Source organism: Eleutherodactylus coqui, chromosome 1, assembly GCF_035609145.1.
Source record: "Eleutherodactylus coqui strain aEleCoq1 chromosome 1, aEleCoq1.hap1, whole genome shotgun sequence".
Lineage (NCBI taxonomy): Eukaryota > Metazoa > Chordata > Amphibia > Anura > Eleutherodactylidae > Eleutherodactylus > Eleutherodactylus coqui.
The window spans coordinates 418,914,466-418,940,115 of NC_089837.1; the positions used below are offsets into that span (position 1 = coordinate 418,914,466).

The 25,650-nt window shown below is 39.8% G+C and overlaps 1 protein-coding gene across 1 annotated transcript in view; it reads left to right on the forward strand.

The window, feature by feature from the left end:
• Nucleotides 1-25,345, forward strand: part of LOC136612660 (protocadherin-9-like) — a 962,474-nt gene extending 937,129 nt beyond the window's left edge. The window contains exon 4 of the mRNA XM_066593165.1: nucleotides 24,842-25,345. Within this exon, the coding sequence (XP_066449262.1) occupies nucleotides 24,842-25,215 (374 nt within the window). The 3' untranslated portion in view covers nucleotides 25,216-25,345. The remainder of the gene's footprint in view (nucleotides 1-24,841) is intronic.
• The last annotated feature ends 305 nt before the right edge of the window (nucleotides 25,346-25,650 follow it).

A 25,650-nucleotide genomic window follows, 5' to 3' on the forward strand; every position in this document is an offset into this window, starting at 1 on the left:
GCTTTACAGATGAAATTTTATCGACACAGACATTTCTACTTGACAATACCAACAGTTACTATTGACTAGGGCATCTCTAGCAAGACAAATATTTGCCAGACTGACTTGAAAGGATGCCATCTTAAGTCCTTGTCAAGGTGAAAGTCAGAAAGCGCAACGGTGAAACAGATTAGAATCCATGTCCATGTAGATTGTGATATTTGATGGAGATATTTGCTCATACAGTGCTGATCGACATAATGTAGGATCCAATAAAATTTTGCTCTTTAGGCAATTAATATATTGAAGTTTTTGTTTACCTTTTCTTTAGCAGGAAATGGTACAGTATGTAGAGTAATTTTAAAAATGCAGTCAACATGACCTTATTATATCAACCAGTCTAGTTATGACGAATGTAGAGCATTACTTGCTCGAAAATTAATCTGCTAAGAAAGTGTACCATTCCAATGCAAAGAACAACATAAAATAGAATTATGTTAATGACTATTATGACCTAAAATTACAATATGTGAAGCAGACCATGGTTGAAAGATTTTTTTAGTGAATTTTTAAGAATTTATAAGGAAATTCATACTCAAGGGGGAAACTATTATATTAGAAAATGTAGTTTTGAAAATGTAAGGGAGGAAAAATGAGTCCCAGATGTAACCTGTTAAATATGCAATATGTGCATATACTTTGCCTAGGTGCTGTGCTTCTCTGCAGGACATGCTGAGGCAGACACTTGTATAGATGAGTGCTTCCTAGCTCACTTAATCAAATATGTCACTTGATCAGTGTGAAACAGCAAGATCTCAATACCTACATTTTTCACATTCAAAGACGAGACCCCACAAGCAATTGCACATTAAATTATGCAGCAGCAATGGACATGTGTTTAGCAATCAAAAGGCTTTTAGTTTAATATTACAATTTTTGGTGCAACGAAAATAAGCTGAGATGAGAGAAGAAATCTCACAGCTATTTTGTCTGTTTCATAAAGAAAAAAAACAACAAAAGATATTTTAAAGTTTCACTTAATTCTGCTAAATTCATCACGTATGCTATAAATGTCACTTTTCCTTTCCATACTATGGGACTCACAGTCTGTGAAGTTGCTGTTTAATAAATGAATATGTTCATTCCAAGGGTGTTAATCTCCTTAAATATGGGTTTTAATTTTCTTAGAACTACATTTTTTTTCATAGTAGTTTCTTTCCCCAAGCTGGAATTTGTTGGCAACTTGCCACCCCATTGGACAGATTGTTAGCGCAAAACAGTTGGGAAGAGTTTTACGTTTGACACTAAATGGGTATGATATTCTTGAGTACTCTATTATTTTGATAAGTTCTATCCCAAAGCAGAACACTAAACTGCAGGAAGATCAGTGACTTAAGTACATTTTGACAGAATCTCATATTTATAATTCACTATAGAATTTGTCATTCCTCATTATGGAAATTTTTTTTTTTTTGCAAACCCCTCCAATAGACACCAAGCTACAGAACATGCCTGTAGCAACCATAATTATGCAATGTATTGAATAGAATTCCTTCTACTGTACGAATAGTATAATGCAAAATACACTTTGCAAAGCACTTCAGCCTTTAATTATATATTGTAATGGTGAACTAAAAACATGAATCCCATGTATTGCTCAACTTGTTACACAAGGTTCATCTGCATCCTGACAAGTCGTCCAACAGTGGTTAATTATTTAGATGTGTGTACATATAATATATATATATATATACAGTATTTATACTGTATATAAGGGTATGTTCAAAAGTTGGATTTTTACTAAGGAACTTGGTGCTTCACCTGCACCAATTCTGCAGAAAATCCACATACCATTATATTCAATATTCAGCTCAGTACTCTATGTGGCGTGGATTAATTTCATCGGGTACACCAACAAAGTATTAGTTCTAGGGTGTGCATATTTAAGCAACCACGTTATGTAAGGCTTCTTTAAATTTTTCTACCCTAAAAGATTTCCGTTTTTCTATGGAATTATACAGATAATGGTTCACAATGAGGGCTCGTCAGATGAGCGTGTGTTTTGCACGCGCATAATGCACCTTTCTAAAAGAACCAATGAGTTCCTATAGAAGCATTCATAAGCGCGGAATTTGAAGTGCAAAAAAAAAAACAGCGTGCACCTCAAAAAGATAGGATATAGGTGTGCATTTTGCAAGCGTTTCCATTGACTCTTATGGGAGCAGGCGTTAATGGAAACTCATGCGCTGCCAATAGCTTCCCCATTGCTTACAGTAGGGCATATAAAAGGTGCTTCTGGCCAGAAGCACCTTTAAAATGTCCCGCTGTTAACCCCTTAGTCCCCATAGGGATGAGGGGACTCCCAGAGGGTTCTGTTAATCCTTGCGGGGAGTCCCGTCATTACTGAACACTGTGAAAGCACTGTCACATTGCTCAGTGATGATGGGACTGCAGCAGGGATGAAAGAATCCCCTGCCACAGCTGTGGCAGAGGACCATGATGCTATCCTATTGCTTTCAATGGAGTCGGTGCTGCTGCTGCCCCATTGAAAGCAATGAGATGAAGTCAACCCCCTACAGTGATGACTTTCAGGGAAGGGCTTGAAATATAATAGACACCTCACAGAGTTGCAGGAAAAGTCTATGTATCAATTTTGAAGCCCTTCACAGACTAGACTTAGTAAAATTTAATTTCTTTATTAGGATTAGTTAAAAACACTCACACATAGGGCTGGACACATAGAAGCTATGGAGGGGTATTACACCAGAGGGGCTGGATGCAGATCCCCCACAGCAAACAAGACAAGGCAGCTCAGTCAAAAACAAGTAGATCAGCATAAATCCAACCCGGTGCAGATATACACCAGGCGTGTATCTCAATTCAGGTTGGCTCAGATAGAGGTTGCTTGCTGACACAATTGAGAAAACTGACTATAATGATGCAGTACTAGATTGATCAATATTTTACTCTCTGATTAAATAAATATAAGGCTCGATTCGTATCATTTCACCACCAAACAAGTGGATACCTAGGAGATTTAAAGAACTGAATGTCTGAGACAGATGGTGGTCTGTCTCAGTTTAGGAATAACAGTGCTATATTGAATCCCTAGATTAGTGTCTGAGGATAAGGTTGCTTAAGGGTGTGCCATGTCTGCTGTGGGGGATCTGCATCTAGCCTCTCTGGTGTAATACCCCCCCCCCCCCCCCCACACACACACACAGCGTTTATGTGTCCAGCCCTATGTGTGAGTGTTTTTAGCTAATCTTAATAAAGAAATATAATTTTACTAAGTCTAGTCTGTGAAGGGCCTGAAATATAATAGGGCTTAAAAATCATCCCTAGCTGTAGAAAATAAAAAAAAGATAACTCACCTAGAAGTGCTGTCTGGCTCTTCTCCCCATCCCCTTACAGTCTTCTGCTATATTCTGGTGGCTAGGGAATAAAATACCTGCCTCCAGAAAGCACTGTCTCTGATTGGCTGAGCACTGTGACCAATCAGAGGCAGCGTTCAGCTGTTATTCAATAAATATTTCAAGTCTTTCCCCAAAATCCCTCTGGGGTTTGCCTTCATCCCACTGCTTTCAATGGGGTGGCATCGCGATCCTCTTCCGCAACTGTGACTGCTATGGCAGGGGATTCTTTCATGCCTGCAGGGAGTCCCATCATCACTGAACACTGTTACAGTGCTGTCACAGTGTCCAGTGATGAGGGGACCTTTGTGGAGCAGCTGCTCAAGTGAACGGGCAAAGTTTCACTCACTGCCCATATAAAACTTTGCCCGTTTACGCGTTTTCAGCTTATGCGAGCAGCACTTTTTTCATGCACATAGGCACGCAAAAAACATGCTCATCTGAACATGGCCTAAAGGTGGAAATAAATCTGAAATGATTCATCTTGTTGGATTTTTTAACATGACAAAAACCTGGCATTTTAACATGGGTGTGTAGCCTTTTTATATTCACCACACACATTATATATATATATATATATATATATATATATATATATATATATATATATATATATATATATATATATATATATATATATATATATATATATATACATACTCATTTTCAAAAAATAATTAAGCGCCTGGAAATGGTTGTCATTTTGCACAAAACTCTCCATGCAGTTACATCCTGGGCAGATCTGCAGATGATTAGACACGACTCTGCAATGCAATCAATGAGATTTCACCCAGTTAGGGTTTGAGAGGGGGAGTATTATTAAAATGCTGGATGGTCATATTGATGAATTGCATGCCACCTGAGCTGTTTTGACAAGACTGTTAGGAGGTGCTGGGACCAGTGGATGCATGATGGCACACACAAACAAGGAGACTGGGCTCAGGATACCCTTGACAGGCTACCAGTAGAAAAGATTGTCTGTTTCGTTGTCTGCCATCTAAAGACAGGTGGCACCATTGTTATAGACCCTGTGTTTTATAACTAATTCTAGGTGCTTGGCTGAAGGATATGTGGTCTCACATTACATGTACTGACTTTGATAGCCACAAACCATCATCTTAGTTTGCAGTGGTGTCATGAATGATGAACTTGGACTGTTACAGAGTGAAACAAGGATTATTCAGCGACAAATCCAGGTTTAGTTTGGGCACTGTTAACGATCATTTTCATTTCTGGAGACCTTAGGGTGAGCACCTTAATTCTGCCTTTGCTGTGGAATGGCACACTGCCCCCACTGTGATGGTATAAGGGGTCATCTTATATGACAGTCAGTCACCCCTAGTAGTGGCACAAGGGACAATGACAGCTTAGCTATATGTTCAGGGCTGTCAAAAGGCATTTTCCAGAAGGATAATATTGGCTGCACACAACTAGGTTCTCACAGGATTTCCTCCAGAACATTGCTAGACTTCAGTTGCCTAACCCGGTGGCCAGATTTATCACCAATAGAACACATATGGAACCATCTGGGATGCCAACTTCAACAACCTATGAGTTTGCATGATCCAGAGGCTCAGTTACGACAAATGTGGCCTGATATGCCACAGTATACCATACAGAATCTCTATGCCTCCATGTCCACCATATCACATCTTGCATCCAAGCTAAAGACGGCCCAACAAGGTACTGGAGCCTCCTTTTAATTGTTCAGTTTTCCCCAATAAATTATTCTTTGGCTCTCAGATAGTAATATCATTGTTACAATCACACATATAAGGTTTAATTTATCTCCAACAAATCCTTCTAGGTGCTTGATTTTATTTACAATGAGTAGATAGATAGATAGATAGATAGATAGATAGATAGATAGATAGATAGATAGATAGATAGATAGATAGATAGATAGATAGATAGATAGATAGATAGATAGATACTGTGCAGACAGTTTAGGCAGGTGTTAATAAATGATACAAAGTAAGAATGCTTTCAAAAATACAATTGTCAATAGTTTATTTTTGTCAATTAACAAAATGCAAAGAGAATGAACAAAAGAGAAATGTAAATGAAGTCAATATTTGGTGTGATCACCCTTTGCCTTCAAAACAGCATCAATTCTTCTAGGTACACTTGCATGCAGGGTTCTCACACCAAATATTGATTTGACTTAGATTTCTCTTTTGTTCATTCTCTTTGCATTTTGTTAGTTGATAAAAATAATCTATTAACACTTTTATTTTTGCTTAGAGGGGTTGTCCCGTGAAAGCAAGTGGGGTTATACACTTCTGTATGGCCATATTAATGCACTTTGTAATATACATCGTGCATTAAATATGAGCCATACAGAAGTTATTCACTTACCTGCTCCGTTGCTAGCGTCCCCGTCTCCATGGATCCGTCTAATTCTGATGTCTTCTGGCGTTTTTAGACGCGCTTGCGCTGTGCGGTCTTCTCCCCATCTGTTCGGTCCGGCACGAGCGGCGTTCTGGCTCCGCCCCCTTCTACGCGTCATCGCGTAGCTCCGCCCCGTCACGTGTGCCGATTCCAGCCAATCAGGAGGCTGGAATCTGCAATGGAACGCACAGAGCCCATGGTGCACCATGGGAGAAGACCCGCGGTGCACCATGGGAGAAAACAGCAGTGCATCCCTGGGAAAGGACCGGCGGCCATCTTAGGCAGAAGATTTTTTAAACTTCATATTTTGTCGGATCGGTGAGTAGCAAGCGGCTTAAAAACCGCTTTAAATTGCTATTTTATGCCAGGGGGGTGACAGGGGGAATGGGGTAATGTAAAATTTTGATGTTTGCCGCGAGACAACCCCTTTAATGCTTTGGAATGACCAAGTTGGGGTCCTGACCAGGGTTGTCAAGCTGAAGTCTTCTTTGCCTGGACAACTTATTCAATCACAGACAGACAATTTTTTTTCAGACACATCGGAAAACTGTAAGGAATGATAAAGTGTAGAAATTAATATAAATGTTTAAAGGTCAGATACTGATATGAACTTATTACCAGTATTAATTTTGAACTGTAAAATAATGATAATTACAATCAAAAGATCCTGATAAAGTACCAACAGCCTGACTTTAAACCTATTAAGATACTGTATCATGACCTAAAGATAGCTGTACACAAGGCATCCTAGAAATATTAATGAACTAAAACACATTTGCAGATAGGAGTGGTCAAAAATGCAGCTACAGAAAATGTCTGGTGAGTGTGATTGCAACTGAAGGGAATCTAAAGGCTATTAAAGGCATTTCCTTGGAAAATACTACTGCTGACCTATCCTCAGGATAGATCATCAATAATATTTTCCTGGGAAAACCCCTTTAAATTCAACGATTCATTAATTTATTGTCTTTGCATTGTCAATGTTTATTCAGTATGCTCTATAAGAAACAAACGGTGCAACTGGTTTTGTGTTATTAGTTAAAGGGGTTGTCCCGCGCCGAAACGGGTTTTTTTTTTTTTCAATAGCCCCCCCGTTCGGCGCGAGACAAACCCGATGCAGGGGTTTAAAAAAAAAAACGGATAGTGCTTACCTGAATCCCCGCGCTCCGGTGACTTCTTACTTACCTTGCGAAGATGGCCGCCGGGATCTTCACCCTCGGTGGACCGCAGGTCTTCTGTGCGGTCCATTGCCGATTCCAGCCTCCTGATTGGCTGGAATCGGCACACGTGACGGGGCGGAGCTACGAGGAGCCGCTCTCTGGCACGAACGGCCCCATTCAGAAGAAAGAAGACCGGACTGCGCAAGCGCGTCTAATCGGGCGATTAGACGCTGAAAATTAGACGGCACCATGGAGACGGGGACGCCAGCAATGGAACAGGTAAGTGAATAACTTCTGTATGGCTCATAATTAATGCACAATGTACATTACAAAGTGCATTAATATGGCCATACAGAAGTGTATACCCCAACTTTGTTTCGCGGGACAACCCCTTTAAGTTAGATTGTGTTTGTCTATAAATGTCACCTAAATAATGACCAGACCACATTTTATTAGTAATCTATGCAGAAATCCAGGTACTTTAAAAGGATTTACGTACCTTTTGTTATACCTGTTTACACACACATTATTGTGCTGGAAGCAGGGTAAAAGATGGCTTCAGGTGTTAATGTTGAATGAAGGTAAGCTTAAATGGGCAGTGTGATACTCTGGGCATTCTTCTGTTAGAAAAATCCTGATATTTATTGGAATGTTTCTGAAACACATAGCACCTACCTAAACATTTAATCGCCATAGATACAATCACGATTTCATTGTATGATAACACAATTAATACAAATTATAGAGTAACATGTAAGGAACATACAAAATCAGGACAGCTAAGTTAAAGAAGCTAAATATTATAAACTATACCAAAATTTTTTTATTAAGAGTGAGCAAAGGCAAATTTTCCACTGCAATCATATCAAAGGTATGTGGATAGTTAATTGAGATTTGAAGAAAGAGAGAATAATAGAATGACAGGTTGAATACTGGTTTGAAAAAAAGAATTATTAATATATTCATGTTCTATCACAGTAAAATATATGAGAAAAGTATTTTACAATACATTTCCATATTCTATACTGTAGCATTACATCCAAGTAGATACTTACCGTATTCTACTTTTTGATTATATTACAGATCATAAAAAGTAATACATACAAACTTTGGATAACTTACAGATATGGGCTTATTTTTGTTAGGAAAGTTACAATTAAATCATTCTTTGTTTCATTCTGGAAATACATGTAATCCATCTTTGATTATTTAATATAAATCCTTTATTTATAAACCTGAGGGGGAGGGGTGTGCAGAAGCAAAAAAGGCGAATGTGGGTAAATGTGTAACAGCACACCAAAATTCTCACATAATTCTAAAATTGAATTGCAACATACAACACATCTTTCATAAAATTATGAGAATGGATCAACAAGCAGAGCTCCGAATCCCCCTTTGTTCCTTTCCCACCCACTACCTTTGTTAATTCTATTCCCCTTTTTGTAATTCTATCCATCTTTGTTTTCAACATGCTTGATTTTTTTTAGGTAAAACATAACACAAAGCTTAATATAAAGGTCATTTATTGTTAAACATAGAAAGTAAATAAATAAGAGAAAGGTGGATACAAGTGATGTACCCCAAAATATCATTCTACTAAATGAGAGTGAACACGTTGGAACATTAGAAGGATTAAAAAGTAAAAGAAAAATCAATACAACATAAAAAAAAAAAATACTTAACCACTTGTTTGCCCAGTGATCCAAAGCTAGTGCTCCTGTAGTTCTCCCAGTCTTTGTTTACAAGCAGCCAGAATGTGAGCTCTCACAGCGGCCACGTGCCATACTACTGCAAACATGGCTCCCATCACTGAACAGTAATACCAGTAGTACGGCATGTGAATGCTTCGGCCTTTGATTAGCTAGAAGGAGCAGTCACATGCTCGCTGCTTCTAAATGATGACCACATGGTTGCAGGAGTGTCAGTGCTAGGTTGCTAGTTGAAACAAGAGGCAAATAGTATATGAGGAGTGTAACCACCAACTAGGAAACTAGGAATTTGAGTTCTACACAGCTGTCTTACTTACTTGATTGCCCATCTGCCACAGACATGACTACAAGTAAGAATTAACTTGGGAAAATATGGTTTTCACTTGTGCTTCCCATTAACATTCCCATAAATAAGTGGAATGATAAATGAAATGTAGAAATGTCCCAATTTCCTCCATAATACATCGCAAAATGAAGTAGTTATTTTAGCTGCCAGTAGCAGGAAATTTTATCATGTGCTCCTCCAGGTGAATAACCTTATACTTTCTCAGTCCAAAGTCTATAGAAAAATCAGTCACAAATCCTTAAGCTACACTGACACACAATTTAGATGTTTCCTGTTTGGAAATACCATAGGAGCTCCATTCGGATTCATCTAATATTTATGTAGAAATAAACTGGAATTCTCCTGACGTATCTAAGAAACAACTCTGTTGTCAAACATGACCTTTTTTTCTGCACTAATCACTAGTTAGCTTGCCCATCTTGTGTTATTAAAGCCATTTTCATTGTGAAGTTACAATATCCAATTTACTTGTATTGATCGTCATTTGCAGTTGTGTAATGCAAGCGTTTTTCCATCTTGGAAACTGCTCCCAAGCTTACACATAGAAATGAAGAAAAATGAATTCTTTATAAAACAAGAGCAATTATGAGGACACTGCATACTCCATTCATTGTAAAGGAGCATAATGGGAACAATTCAATTCTCTAAAAATAGCTATTTTGCAAATACCACCCTTCCTCTACTGCCCTTGGTGTCTTGCCCTTGGCTGCTGCTCCATATTTTAAAACAATGGTTTACAGAAAGTCTTAGCAACATAGTTTCTTGTGAAATAAGTTTAGGCAATATATACTGTACCTAAAAGCAAAGAATTCACCCTGTGGATATGTTCGCATATATTGGATTTTCCATACAAATCCAGAAAAAGCAGCAGGGAATTCATTGGGGAAAATTTACAACAGTTGCACAACCAATCTGTGGAAGAAATTAACAGACTGTTGATTTAATGGTCTGCACTTTAGGTAATTTTCCATGTGGATTTATCATGTGGAACGTTTTAACAGCGTGTTGAAGAGGTTTGTTCTCATCCACTTTGTTTTTTTTCTGTATCCTTCCATATTTTTCATCCAAAATTCAGGGTGTAAAATCTGCATATTTTTGTTCTTTGTGGACATACCTTTTAGTACAAGTACATCTACCATCAGCCACAATGTCAAAAAAGCTTTAAAAAGGTGGTCAATATAATTGCTCCTCATCCATCTGCATAGAAGTATTCCAGCTCTGTAAAGTTGCATGAGTATATTGCATGAAGTGCAATTGTCAATCATTTTTTTAACTGGATTGAGTTCTTTACATTGGCTGGGTCATTGCAGGACATTAACAATGACATTTTTTTCAGTATGTTGTAGTTTTAATTTAATATTTGTGATAGGTTATCTTTCCAGAGGATATATAAAAAAAAGACTGCGGCAGGGTTTCTTCCAGGATTTTACTGTATTTTGCTGCCATCCTTTTTCTTACTGCCAAGAAGCAAAATGTCAAAATGATTTTGCTTCATGGGGTATGAATTAGCCATGATGCTGTGAAAATGTGTACATTCTGAGCTCTGCAGCAATGAGAGTTTCATTTAGGATCCTTCCAGGTCTGTTCCCTTAAGACCACTGGGCATAGGGAAGGGAGTACCAGCAGAACTCTGGCGGACACAGTAGCATTGTTGGTTTTATGCACAAAATTTACGAGAGGCATTTAGTTACTTTTATTGTCCTATGAGCCTTTATTCGACAAATGGTATGAGGTTTGGCCTGTGTGGACAAATTATGGTTAAATATCAAATGCCCATCTCATAAATTGCATTTATGATGAGAACAAGACCTTCCAACTCTTCCTTTGTACAGCAACTTTTGAGGTAGACTCAGTCCTAGAATATTACTCTATAGTAACTCTTTGTACAGTACTGTGATCACTCAATTTACAAAAGCCATAGCATACAATATTTCAACATGCAATGGTCTCTTTTAAAGTACCATGATTTGAAACCAGTTTCAGCATACAACATCACAGATAGTCCACATCTGTGACACGTGCACTTTGCTGGAAAATCTAACCCATCAACATCGTTAGCACCGGTAAAACACATATATTACTGAAGAACATGCACTGATTAGTTGGGTATTCCAGATGTATTCATTCGAGTTTATACTAGTCATACCTTTGTCAATCAAATCTAGGATTTGATGTGCATTCCTCCTCTTTGTTTCTCTCTTCTTTCTCCTCTTTTTTTCCATGTAGTTCAATTGCCTAATTACCCCTTCCAGATGCGTTGCATATTGGAATTATTTTCCACACTGTAGGCACTGTGGGCAAGTCCTTGCAACTTATCCATAGCTCTTTATGGAGGATTCACATCAGGTTATAGGCTTAAAAAACAACATGCTGAAATGGGTCTTATTTCTCCACTTTGATCCCACCACCAAAATCTGCGTGAATAGTGTCTTATCCGAAAACGTCTACATTTATATCAATACCTCTCAGGGGAGCCCTCACTCATCCTCCCTCTTTATTCCAACCCATTATCAATCCCTGCCTGTGATTTTGACTTTTGTTATTTGAAGAATATTTAAAAATGAATTATTTTGCCTCAATTATGATTTACAGTGGATATATGTTTTGGTTGTGGGCAGTGTTAGGATAGACATATCATTGTGGCTTAACCCCTTGAGTGGCAGGTTTCCTACCACCCTGTCGTGCCCACCAGGGCAGGTTTTTTAAAATGGTCTAATCATTGAATTTCAACTAGTTTTGCAGTTGCGTCTCAAGAGCCATAACTTTTTCATTTTTCCATTGACATGGCCATATAAGGGCTTGTTTTTTGCGGGACAAGTTGTGATTTTTTAAACAGGGGGGAGGAAAAAAAAGAAATGGGGAAAAAAGAAAAAAGGGGCCATGTCATTAAGGGGTTAAATAATGTATTAACTTCCTTCTCTGGGTCATTACGACGCACATGGATACCACATGTGTGATTGTATTTTTGATTTTTTACAAAGTAAAGGGAGACAAGTGTTTTTTTTATTTTTTTAATAATTTTTTTACTTTTTTTTTTTTTACATTTTTTAAATTTTTTTTATTTTTTTTGTCCCTTTAGGGGACTTCCACAGGGACCCATCAGGACCCCTGATCACATTCCAGGGGTCCGATGGTGACAGCCCTTTACATGCTGCAGTGACAACCCTTTACATGCTGCAGTCACATAGACTGCAGCATGTAAAGGGTTAACACAGCAGAGATCGGAGGTTTTCTCTGATCTCTGCTGTAAGAGCTAGCACCTAGCTGTCCTCTGACAGCTAACAACCAGCTCTCCCTGCCACAGAGACCATCGGCTTGCTTCTGACAAGCCGATGGTCTCTATGGCAACCTGTAAACAAAGCAGGAGGTTGCCGACATGCCGGCAATATCTTCTGCTGGTTTTTCAAAGCCCTTGCTTTGTTCTCTGTGGGACTGTGCAGGCAGAGCACACTGTCACAGCTTGTGGCATTGTGCTCTGCAGCTCCCATAGTGATACATAGCCCGGAAATCTTCCGGGCAGTATCGCTATGAGCAGTGGAGCTCGTCACGGAACTTTTCCGGGCGTGCCACTCAAGGGGTTAAATCATCTTTCACCAAAGTAATAATTTGTTGATATGCTTAGAATTATTGTTGTATAGTGGTATCAAAATTAAACCAGAATGTGAAGCATAACTACTGTACTCAATGTAAACTCAGTAAAAAGTGAAAGGCCAATGATACCAGAATCTGTAAAAGGCAAGTAGAAAAAGAGAAGATTCCATAGGAGACTAAGCTTTTGAACCATAAATAAGGCTAAGCATTGTTCTTTTTTTAATTAAAATAATGTTCATACCATAAGGTAATATTTTTGTGAATTGACTGTATTCTCTAATTATGTCTCTAAAAACGGTGGTCTCCCTTATAACATGAAGTTGTCATTTATTAGATTCCATGGCACTCTCTTCTTTAAAACTTGTAGTCAGCTGGTAAAAAATAGACATTTTGGCAGAGAGAACATTTGGCTATATTAATATTGTAAGTATATACTCTGTTGCAATGTATAACAAATAAATATTCTTGTAGACTTTTCAGAAAGGATTTTTTCATCTGTAGGTAATTTTCTGAAGTAAAACCTTGTACACTGTTTGTGATGTGTGAGATAATGTTCTTAAAGAACGCAATGATCTCACCTTATTGTGATCCAATATGTTCAAGACTCAAAACAAGCAGGAGGTACTTCTATCTACTGGATGAATGCACCTTTGGCAAGATGCCATGCATACTTTTTGGAATGTGGATTCACACTCTAAACTGTTCCCATTTTCTATCAGCTTTATTCTTTTATTGCATTCATTAGCAATGATTTTTCACATGTTTACTGCAATAGATTAAATCTAATACTGTGCTAGTTCTTAAAATATATAAATTCAACTAGAACTGTCATTAAATGGGTTGTCCGAGTTATTTTATGTGCCTAAATGATCTTTCATCCTACTAGTATGCTAGTTGTAATATACTTTCTGTTCCCCAAATGCCCTCTTCCACAATCACATCACGAGTCATGTGCTAAGTGACGTCACTAATTGAGACTGGAAAGTGCCATCCCGTAAGCCTGTCACATGGGCTAGGACACTGTAGCCCCACCAAAGTTTACGGGATGTCACTGCTCATTTTATCAGGCCATCTGAACTGCAGTGACCACACATGCGTGATCCTTTCTTCAAGCCGTATTGGCCATGCATAGTTGGTGACATATATGTCCATCTGAGCAGTTATACTGTCACTGATATAGTTAACTACATCTTCATTAAATACACAGGACTGCAATTTCCACTTTGAAGCTGAGCACTAAGAGCTCCTTCATACCAGCATATTTTAGGATGTTTTTGATTTCAATGGGGTGATTGTCATTTATTTTATTTGCACGTGCAGTTCTTGCAGGTGCAAAATAATAGGATCTGTTCTATATTGTGCGCACTTGCACACTAAAGAGTCCCAAATAGGTCTATTGGAGGTTTGCAAATACACACATGTGAATGTGCGGGTATGCTCAAAGCGCTGCACAAACCTGTGCACACCGGCACCTTGTTTGGCTAAATCAGGGAGAAGTGCTTTCCCCGCCCATATGAACTAGCAGTGTCTGCATAATAGGCATAGCATTGTGCACAGGCATGTGCGCAAAGTACCCTGGTTCACTGCGAAAAAAAGTTGCACAGGAGTGAGTGGATTTTGCAAGACGCCCTAAGTCACATAGCCTCACTCCCCCACAAGGCTTCAGAAATTACAGTACAGCTTCACAATGTATGCAATGAAGATTCAATTAGCCATGCCAAACAAGTCTATTTCACCTCTCTAGTCTCCTCACTATCCCACAACCCTAAAAGGCTCTTTGATACTTTTCACTCCCTTCTCAGCCCTAAACCACAGCCCCCGGTGACGTATCTCAGTGCCGAAGAGCTGGCTGCTTACTTCAAAAAGAAAATTGATGACATCCGTGAGGAAATAACTTCCCAACCCCAGACTAGCCCTGATCCTAGTCTTGTCAGCACTGCATCTAGCTCCTGCTCACTGTCTGTACTCAGACCAGCGACAGAGGAAGAAGTCTCCAAATTGCTCTTCTCTGCTCGCCCCACCACCTGCGCTAGCGACCCCCTCCCCTCACACCTCCTCCGTTCCTTCTCCCCAGTGGTCATCTCCCATCTCACCACTATATTCAACCTCTCTCTGACCTCGGGCATCTTTCCCTCTTCTTTCAAACACGCCATCATATCCCCACTGCTAAAGAAGCCAACTCTGGACGCGACTGATGCTGCCAACTACCGACCCATCTCAAACCTCCCCTTCATCTCCAAACTACTAGAACGGCTGGTTTACTCCCGCCTTGTAAGCTACCTATCAGAGCACTCTCTCCTAGACCCCCTACAGTCTGGCTTTCGACCTTAACACTCGACAGAAACTGCCCTTACAAGGGTATCCAATGACCTACTGACAGCCAAATCGAGGGGCGATTACTCCCTACTGATCCTCCTCGACCTCTCTGCAGCATTTGACACTGTTGACCACAAACTCCTCCTCAGTATGCTACGCTCCATTGGCCTAAAGGATACTGCCCTCTCCTGGTTCTCTTCCTACCTATCTGACCGCTCTTTCCGTGTCTCCTTTGCTGGCTCTACCTCCCCTCCTCTTCCTCTTGCTGTTGGGGTCCCCCAGGGCTCTGTCCTCGGCCCCCTTCTTTTCTCTATCTACACAGCCCCTATTGGACAAACCATCAGGAGATTTGGCCTCCAATACCACCTGTATGCTGATGACACCCAGCTATACACCTCTTCCCGTGACATCTCTGTACCTTTACTCCAAAACATCACTAACTGTCTGTCCGCTGTCTCTAACACCATGTCCTCTCTCTACCTAAAACAAAACCTCTCTAAAACTGACCTGCTGGTATTTCCACCCTCCACTAACCGACCTCCTCCTGACATCTCCATCTCAGTGTGTAGCGCCACCATAACTCCTAGACAACATGCCCGCTGCCTTGGAGTCATATTTGATTCTGATCTCTCTTTTACCCCCTACATCCAATCTCTGGCCCGAACATGTCAGCTGCACCTCAAGAACATCGCAAGAATCCGCTCTTTTCTCACTGTGGACACGCTAAAAACGCTTACTGTTGCCCTCATCCACTCCCGGCTTGATTATTGCAACTCGTTGCTGATCGGCCTCCCCTGCACCAGACTCTACCCTCTCCAATCCATCCTGAATGTGGCAGCCAGGCTTATCTTCCTGTCCAGCCGCTACTCAGACGCCTCTGCCCTGTGCTGGTCACTGCACTGGCTGCCCGTTAAATACAGAATTCAATTTAAACTCGCCACCTTCATCCACAAAGCCCTCCACAGTGCAGCGCCCCCCTATATCGCCTCCCTCATCTCAATCCATCAACCAGCCTGGGCTTTCCGCTCTGCTAACGAATCTAGATTGAGCGCCCCTTTAATTCGAACTTCTCATTCCCGCCTCCAAGACTTCTCCAGAGCAGCACCGGTCCTCTGGAACGCACTACCAAAGGCTACCCGAGCAATCCAGGACTCGCAGAACTTCAGGCGTGCTCTAAAAATGCACCTCTTCAGGGAGGCATACCAAATTCCCTAAACAAACCCCTCTGTACTCCGCCTGATAACATGCTCCCTGACCTACTGACTGCAATCCCTGCTAGCCATCATAAACCGCTCCTGCAGTCATACTGTTTCTGCTGTCACACGGCTAAATGTCTGACCATTGTCTGTGTATATCACCCCTCACTCTCCACCTCGCCATACAGTGCACGTCTCCAGCCCCTTTACCTTCTGTATCACCCCATTACTTGTAGTATGTAAGCTCGTTGGAGCAGGACCCGCACCCCTATTGTTTCCATCAATTGATTACTTTGTAACCGTGGTTCTGTAATGTTTGTGCTGTTGTCTTTCTGTATCCCCTGTCTATGTAAGCGCTGCGGAATATGTTGGCGCTATACAAATAACGTTTATTATTATTATTATTATTATTAATTAGGTGTGTCAGTGGCAGGAGTTCTATTTCCCCAGGGGATCCTATAATAGCATATGTGGCCACAGAGAAGGGCTGTGTGATTGTTCTCAGTAAAGAGAAACCAAGTAATCTTGTAGATATGATACCTTCTAATAGCTAACAAAAATACATGATGTTATAGTGAGGACCTCTTCACTGTCCTTCCTCAGGCATAATAGAACAGACCTACAGACGCATTTAATAAATACACATGATCACATGGGAGGGCACAAACATGGTAAACCTAATTTGTACTAGATAAATACCAGAGACAGAGGGTAAGAGGGCTCAGGCATGTTTTAATAGGATTTAGATAAATAACAGGCCATAACAATAAATAAATGACCATAACAATAAATAATTAGTCCAGTGACAAGAAATGTGAAAGGAATGTGAAATCTCTTCTTCGGACCTGCAAACAAGGAGAATGGAACAATACCCCTGAAGCGTCACCTATTGGATGGCAGCATTCCTTCAAATCAATGTATGAGATTCTACCAAGTCTGTAAAACAATGATTGGGAATAGCACCCGTTCTGGGTGCTTTCCTAGGGAAAGACAATGCCATCCCCCAACTCACTCTCCCTTCAGGTGTCTCCACCCCCAGGTGCTCTCCTTAAGGACACCTCTCCTGACCTCCTTCAGACCTTTCATTTTCCCCATTGATGCAAGAACTCCCCTCTGAGGTTCATTCCATTCTTGACGGTATCAAAAATGGCCATAAATTTATACTCCCAAATTCTTCTGTGACACTGTGACTTGATGTTGCCCTTCAGTGTGATAACTCTCATTTGCTCAATGTTGTGTTTATGACCACAAAAATGTTTTGGCACAGGTAATTCAGTCATTCCCGCTCTAATTGTGTGGTGATGAAACCTCATCCTGTGTGACTGTCTTTACAGTTGTTCTTGCATGGTGAGTCAGTAGAAGACAGTGCTGGGGTATACAAATACAGGAGTTGTGAGCAGTATTTCGGGGCGGGGCTGTATACACACTGCCTGTACAACTAATCTGCATAGCACAGTAAACAGACACCCCCATCCCTCAGATGCAGAGCATAAACAATAACAAAGGGCCCATATGTCATGCAGCGTTTTACTGCTGTGGAGTCTGTGTTGAACCAGTCTTGCTGCATAGGGCAGCAATTTTGTACTGCACATAACAGCGTATTTCACGCACATTGTCATGTGCAGTCTTCTGTTTTTTTTTTGTATAAATGTCCCACTCTGTTGCTTTACAACGGCGCATATAAATGCTGCACATACACAATGCAATTGCACATGTACAGCATTGTACAACAATGTGCTCCACCGCATGTGATACCCGGCAGGATAGAACATGCTGCCTTCTTATTTGTGCGTGTATTATATGCAATGAATAATCACAAATGTGAATGGGTCAATGACAATCAATGTACTTTCATTGAGTCCATTCATCACGTATTATGTGTGCGTACATCACGCACATAATAAGCGCTGAAATTACACTTGTGTGAGCCTGGCCTAAGGTTGATCTGTGGGGGTGTAGCAAATCTGCATGATGAGCAGGTCCATTGTCATTCAATGGGGCTGATTCTTGGTGTTTCCTCCTAAAATCAGTAGCATGTTACTTACTGTATTTCCATGGTGTTTTTCCATGGCTGTGAATGGAATAGCCGTTTACATACATGGGATGCAGATTGTCATCCGATTTAGGGCGGCTTCACACAAACATAAGCACAAAAAATGCACGCGATAGCACAGTGTTTTTGCATTGCGAATGTCATGCAAACACACACGTATCTGCGCATTTTACTGTTGTTTTTTACTGTCCCATTGGCACAGGAAACACACACATGAAAGGTTGTGCAGCCTAATTATACCAGATCTGTTCGATTTGTGAAATTGTGGTTTTGGTGTGCAAATGCTCACTAAAATAGAGCATGCTGAGTTTTTTGGACATGCGAAAATAAAGTATAAGGATGAGCATTTTTGCGCAACCACCCATGTGAAGCCACCCTTAGGCCTCTGTCACACATGCATTGTGGTAAGTGTTGCGTTTTACTTTTGTTTTCGGCCACAAAGCACTGCAATCGAGCGGCTGTCTAAGCATCTTCCCTTGAAAACAATGGGGGCTTTATACCACGATTAGCAAAGTGCTGAAAGCACTGTATTAATCGTCGTGAAAAGCGCCTGCGTGAGAGAGGCTTTAGCCTGGATTTTCATGCAGAATGTGTGCTAAAGTATGAATTAAATCTGACCTGTGTTAACATTGGAATTGAACTGTTTCAATGACTGCATCAACTTGTAAGTCAACAAGATTGGTGCCATAATCCTGCAAGAGTTGTCTATAAATAAATCTCATGAGCCACTTTAATTAGTCCTGTGAGCTATATGTGGCTCTCAAACTGCAAGTTGTGGGCTACTGCCTTAATGTGTCATGGTGAGAACAGTGCTTGATCCTAATGGGCCTGTAGTGGAAATTCTACCTTAATCTTTTGTTGAAGAAAAGAATAAATTGGTTTGAAGTTTTAGGGCGAGCACCCACTGGCGATTGCGTTTTCCGCGGGAAAAAAACGCAGCGTTTTCGCCGCATTTCCCGCGATTTTTCCGCGCGTTTTTCGCTGCGTTTTCGCGGCTTTTCCGTTAATTTCCATTGACATTCATGGGTGCATTAGGAGAAAAATAAGGACACATATGCAACTGACAGTTCCTATGTTAAAAACGCAAACGCAACGCAAAAAAAACGCCAGTGGACAGGAACACATGTTATCTCTATGCCTGTGCAGGAAAAACGCAAAACGCAGGTAAAAAAAACGCCAGTGGGTGCTCGCCCTTACTGTGTGATTCTATAGTTTAATTCAAAGCAAGATGTGCCACTGGAGTTTGGCAAGTCGTCATATACAAAACAGTACTCCCACAACCAGAGAATTAGTCTCCACAGTACTCGTGCCTTCAAGCATCTTAGTAGTCACAAAAAGGCATAATTTATAGTAGTCACTTAGGAGTCACAGTAAGGCATCATTTATAGAATGTCTATAACAGATTTTAGACTATGCTCTACGGTAGAGTATTAGATTTGGAAGAACACTTCTGAAGTGGACAACATAAATCAACATTAAATATAGCATACACTTAGGGCTCAGTCACACGGGCGCATCGGCGCCCGTGTTACTGCAGGAGTAAGACGGCTGTACCTCAAGACGGACGTCTCTCTGCAGCAATGGGAGAAAGAACATGTGACCAGCTTCATTGCCGATCATGTGTTCTTTCTTCAGCGCTGCAGAGAGACGTCCATCTTGAGGTACGGCCGTCTTCTTCCTGCAGTAAGGGCTCAGTCAGATGGGCGTATCGGCGCCGGTGTACGGGTGCCGATGCGCCCGTGTGACTGAGACCTAATAGAGATTTATGAAACTGCCTAAACGAAAAATGGTATTTTTTGTCCATTGCATTCTGCTCTTGAAAAATTAAAGCTGTGCTGCAATTGGTGGTTAAGGGCAACAGAGAAAGTGTTTCTTTTTGACAGTAAATGTACCCAAATATCTATACAAAGTCAGAAAATAGCCATATATAATGCTATAAGCATACATTAGTGTACATTTATATTAGTATAGTAGTATTGTACACTCTACTGACTTTTTTTTCCAAAGAACTTTTAAAAGACTCTTTAAGACTTTACTCATTATACACAATGCAACAGGTAGTTTCAATTTTCTACTATTTGACTCCATTTGACTTAGCTAAACATTCTTTTACAGCTTAGCTAGCAATTAATTCCACATATCTTTCTCTTTCGTAGTGCTTGATATTTAAATTTACTGCTTCTCACTGTAATCCTTATTATCCCGTCAGCAAGTAATGTAGACCCAAAGTCATGTTGTCCTTGCATTCATGGTACCAGTGTTTTGGTTTGATCTCTACTACATTACTTAATATCACTGCAGTCTTGTATAAGGGTACAATGTAGCTATTAAGTGAAACTAATCCATGTTATTAATTGATTGCATTTATTGACTAAAATAGAAAAGATTGCGTCTGCAAAGACATGAACATTATAGAGTGCACAGTAGTTTTCCATAGCAATAAGTGCAACACTTTCTCTGTCAATCAGAAGGAGTGGAAGGGGTTACATATCAGAACTTCTACAGCATGCTGTCTACTAATTCATTTATATAATAGTATACTGACTGCCAAATCAATAAGGGGTATACCCATCAGCCAATCAAGAGGAGGGTGAGGTACTATATTGGGACCAAATCTATGATCCATGATGTACAAGAACTGGCTCTGTCATTGAGTTGTGTGGGCTACACACAAAACTATTTTGCGCTATTCAATGTATTAATGCTCATGAAATAAAGAGAACAAGATATGCAGGAATCAGTATAGCGCCTGTACGTTACAGTTAATAAGTAGAAAAAAGATTAATGCATGATAGGACTTACCCCGGTACTCAGTGGAATCACACGGAGTGACGCCTACTGGTACCTCCAAGTCCAGGAAAGCCTATAGGAGACGATCTGTATCCCAATCCTAGAAGGAGAGCTGCTCAGGTCTTTGTGTCCCTCTGTGCGGGGGAACCAATGGTGTAAACTCCAGAGGAAAAAAGGGAAAAAATGACTCAAGCGCTTCTTCAGGACTACAGAGGTTGATTCATATAGAATGGAAAAAGATATCCTCAGTTACTCGGCAGCGGCTGGGACAGTAACTGAGGATATCTTTTTCCATTCTATATGAATCAACCTCTGTAGTCCCGAAGAAGCGCTTGGATGAATTTTTCCTTTTTTCCTCAGAAAATAAAGAAAGTGTTACATTCGTGTGGGCAAATAAGCACTGGGCCCACACGAACGTGACCCGAAAACACGGGTTAGGGGAAACTGAACCTGTGCTGCAGGGAAGATGACTTGGCCCAACCTACAGGCAGATCGATCGCCTCTATAAAGGAACCCTGTAGAACAACAAACTCCAGCAGCACAACCTAACAGACAGGGAGTGACTACAGATTGGGATCCAATCTACATTAGATACCGACTCTGTGATTGAGCCATGTGCGTGTGTGGTAAAGTAAAAGGGCTCCAACAGCGATCAATGTACCATAGACTGTATATACGGACAATGGCCGCACGCTATAAATTAAATGACTAGTAGCCATGATTTTCTTATAATTATATATATTATAATTATAATTACATATGTACTGCAGAACTCTTAAAAGATTAACATAAATGGTGCTTCTTTATTTTACATACAGCAAGAAAAAGTAAAGCTTTAAAAGAGAAACTAAGTAGCAAGATTGAATGGTAAAGGTAACTCAAATCTCTAAGTATTACTGAATGAGCTTGTGAATACAAAGCTATACAAAACAGAGTCAAAAGGTGCACTGAGGGGATTTTTATTTGCTCCTCTATGTTAAGGTTTTCATGTTTGCCCTCAGAAAAAGCTGTTTATTAGGGTTCACATTTGTTTGCACACATTGCAATAACTATATACATAATTTAAAAACATCAAAGATAAATCTAACATAAATATAAGAGTGCATCTCTAAGTCATAGGAAATTCTGTCAAAAAACCTTTCTCAAGTGATTACTTTTTATCCACAAAGTTTTATTTCATCTTCTGTACTGCATTAGAGAAGAAGCTAGACAGGAAAAAACATGTCCAGAATTAAAGGAGTTTTCAGAGACTTAAATATTGATAACCTGTCAGGATAGGTAATTCAGGATAGGTAATCAATACCGATCAGTGGGGGTCTACCACTCGAGATTCCTGCTGATCAGATGTTTGAAGAGGCCGTGGAACTTGGGCCTCTTTACTGCATGTCAGGCACTACATCATAAAGAGACCATACATCCCATTCACTTGAATGAGCGGGAATAAAATGAACAAGGATAGAACATACTCCCACATGATGAAGGCATACATAAGGTTTTACTATTTACAGCACATTTGTAAAATAACAAAAAAAGTTATCAACCTCTTTAACTCAAAATTTGATTCTAAGTTTTTTTTAAATGTATTTGGCTATTTATTGCTGTCAGGTAGACTTATATACATGCTCTTATTAAGGGATTGCATCAGTTGCATCATAGATTTTTGACATTTATATTGGTTTTCCTTCCAATCTATACATTATCTACAGAATTAAAAAAATGAAGGAAAAACATGTTTTGGGGGCAGATATTACAGGTATGCAGATGTTTTTCTTAAAATGACCAGAATAGTATGTAACATCGCTATTGTAGTGCAACTATGCTATTAGTGTGGCCTGGCAGTCAATAGTCTACAGTCTGATACGCAAATAGCATAAGGCACCATAATGTCATAATGTGTGACACGTTATAAAAAATGTTGCATTATGCTGTTCATTTGGGCTGAATTTATATGTATTTATATATAAATTTATATATGCTTTCATACCTTTTGTTCTTCACATTGAGGTAAATGGTTTATACAAAAAACTATTTTGCATTGCAAATTTCGAAGATGCTAGATGGTTTTTTTTTTTTGAGTATGAGGCAATATGCTGTAAGCATAAACTAAAATTTCTCACGCAATGTAGGAGGCAAATAATTGCTTAAAGAGGCTTTCTGGGTAGTTCCAAACTTGGTTAAGCAGTACGGGGGTATGGGAAAAAATAGTAAACTAAGTATTATTTTTCCATTGGTCTGATCAGGTACTGCGAAGAATTGATTACGTGGCTTCTAGTTATAAAGACTGATACCACTTGCATTTGCCTTTTGTCTTTATGAGATTTGAAATTTATAGGACATCATAATTAGAGATGAGCGAGCGTACTTGGAAAAGCGCTCGAGTAATTTGCTTTATCCGAGTATCGCTGTGCTCGTCCCTGAAGATTCGGATGCCGCTGCGGCTGACAGGTGAGTCGCAGCGGGGAGCAGGGGAGAGTGGGCGGGAAAGAGGGAGAGAAAGATCTTACCTCCGTTCCTCCCCGCTCTCCCCTGCAGCTCCCCGCTCCGTGCCGGCACCCGAATCTTCAGGGATGAGCACAGCGATACTCGGATAAAGCCAATTACTCGAGCGAGTAGTGCTTTTCCGAGTACGCTCGCTCATCTCTAATCATAATGCATGTCACTTAAATGCACAAAGTCTTTCTTAACAAGCCTGAGATAACTTCAAAGGCAGATCAGAGGAGTAAAACACAAATCACTGCCAACCACAGCAACATTTTGGAGCTTCTCTCCCTTCTTCAGGCATGTGCAGTTGGGTAATAATTGCCCTTGTAAGATACTTTTAGTTCCTCCTGCCTCAATTGTCTCTGTGCATGCAGCATAATTGTTGATCTGTGTTCGTTCAGCCTATGTTTTTCTGACCTTGATGTTTGTCCTACATATGCTTCCTGCAAGGACAGCAGAGCATATGCACTACATATTGGCAGCTGCACATAAAATATCTCTTAATATTGATTTTCTCCCTCCCCAAGGATACTAAAGTAATTCTGACAGGATAGGCAAAGGAAAGGAATATTCAATTTTTAAGGATTCTCAAAAATGTATGTTTTCATATTTTATTCAGAAGAATATCTGTACTAAGCAGGTCATCAGCTACAGATATAGCTTTTTTTAATAAATAAACCTGAATTTGTTTCTAAACAAGAATCTATGTTTGGGGTCAGACTTTAAAATACCCCAATATTTACAGATGTTACACCTGTTTAATTATAAATTCATGTTTATCATATGTAGAAATAAACAATAATCCTATATGTAACTTTTTCAGATTCGTACTTATTAATAAGTGTTAGAAGAGTGAGGAGCCCAAAACATTACTGTGTTTGGCCGCGATGTATGTTTTATTCCACTGATCCGCCTCAGAATTGATCCCAGGCTTGTTATGAAAGACCTTGTGCACTTGGGTGACATGCAGTAAATGTCATAAAAAGCAAAATGCAAGTGGTGTCAGTCTTTGTTACTAGAAGCTGAATGAGTGTGTGAGAACTGTAATCATAAAGCCTGGTTTCTCATTGTGTTCTTATGTAATGATATTGTTCACATGGCTGCAGTAGTAACATACTCATGTACCCACTTGACCACTGCACCCAATTCCCGCTTTCAGTGGTATATGACAGCCATGTAAACAAAGACCTGCTGGGAGGACCAGAATGGCAGAACTGGAACAGCCCAGGATTTAATGGGCTAATGCTTCTTTTATTGTTTTCACATTTTTCCCGCAGCTCAGTTGTTTTAACTCATTTAACTCAACTCAATTCAAAATGTATCATAAACGAAAACATATATTTTCTATGTTAATTTTGTATAGATTTATACAATATGTTTTTATACATATGCTTTATGTTTTTGTCTTTCCAATAGATGGACCTCTTGGACCTAGAGGATTAGCAGAAGCGACTGAAATGTGTACCCAAGAATGCCTGGTTTTAGGCCACTCTGATAATTGCTGGATGCCACCAAGTCTGGGTCCTTACCAGCAACCAAAATCACCTCTTTCCACATTTGCACCTCAAAAAGATTGGCTGAAAAAGGACAAATTGGTTAATGGACACACATTGACAAAGACATGGAAAGAAGATAGCAACAAAAACCAGTTCAATGACCGAAACCAATATGGCAGTACTGATGGACAATTCACAAGCGGAAATCATATGAGTGACATTCCTTTGGCTAATTTAAAGTCCTACAAGCAAGTCTCAGGTGCTCTGGATAGCCCAAAGGAGCAGCAACTATAAACGTGTCTTTTTTGGACCAGTGACTTTAGCCAAACTAGGTTTGCTATAAATGTGTGTTCAGAGCTTCACGTACTGAGTAGACCTCTAGAACTATGCGACATATAACAAAAATATGCATACTTTTGTGTTAGCACCATTGATAACATGGTGTTCTACTATATGTGAATAAATATATTTCTAGATTTGTGATTATTTTGGTGAATGGAGTTGAAAACTCTGTTATAGTTTTCTTTTTTTTTTTTTCCTTTTTTTTTAAGATTTATTTTTACCCTGGACTGCTGCTACAGACTGCAGGAGACATCTTGCTGTAAAGATTTAGGAATAGGGAAAAGGCAGAACTCAGTGTGGATTGTTGTAGTTGAGAAGCATATCAAATTAGATGAATTGTGCTCTTGTTGTTGTCAATATGTGCTGGAACAGTTATACTTGACATCA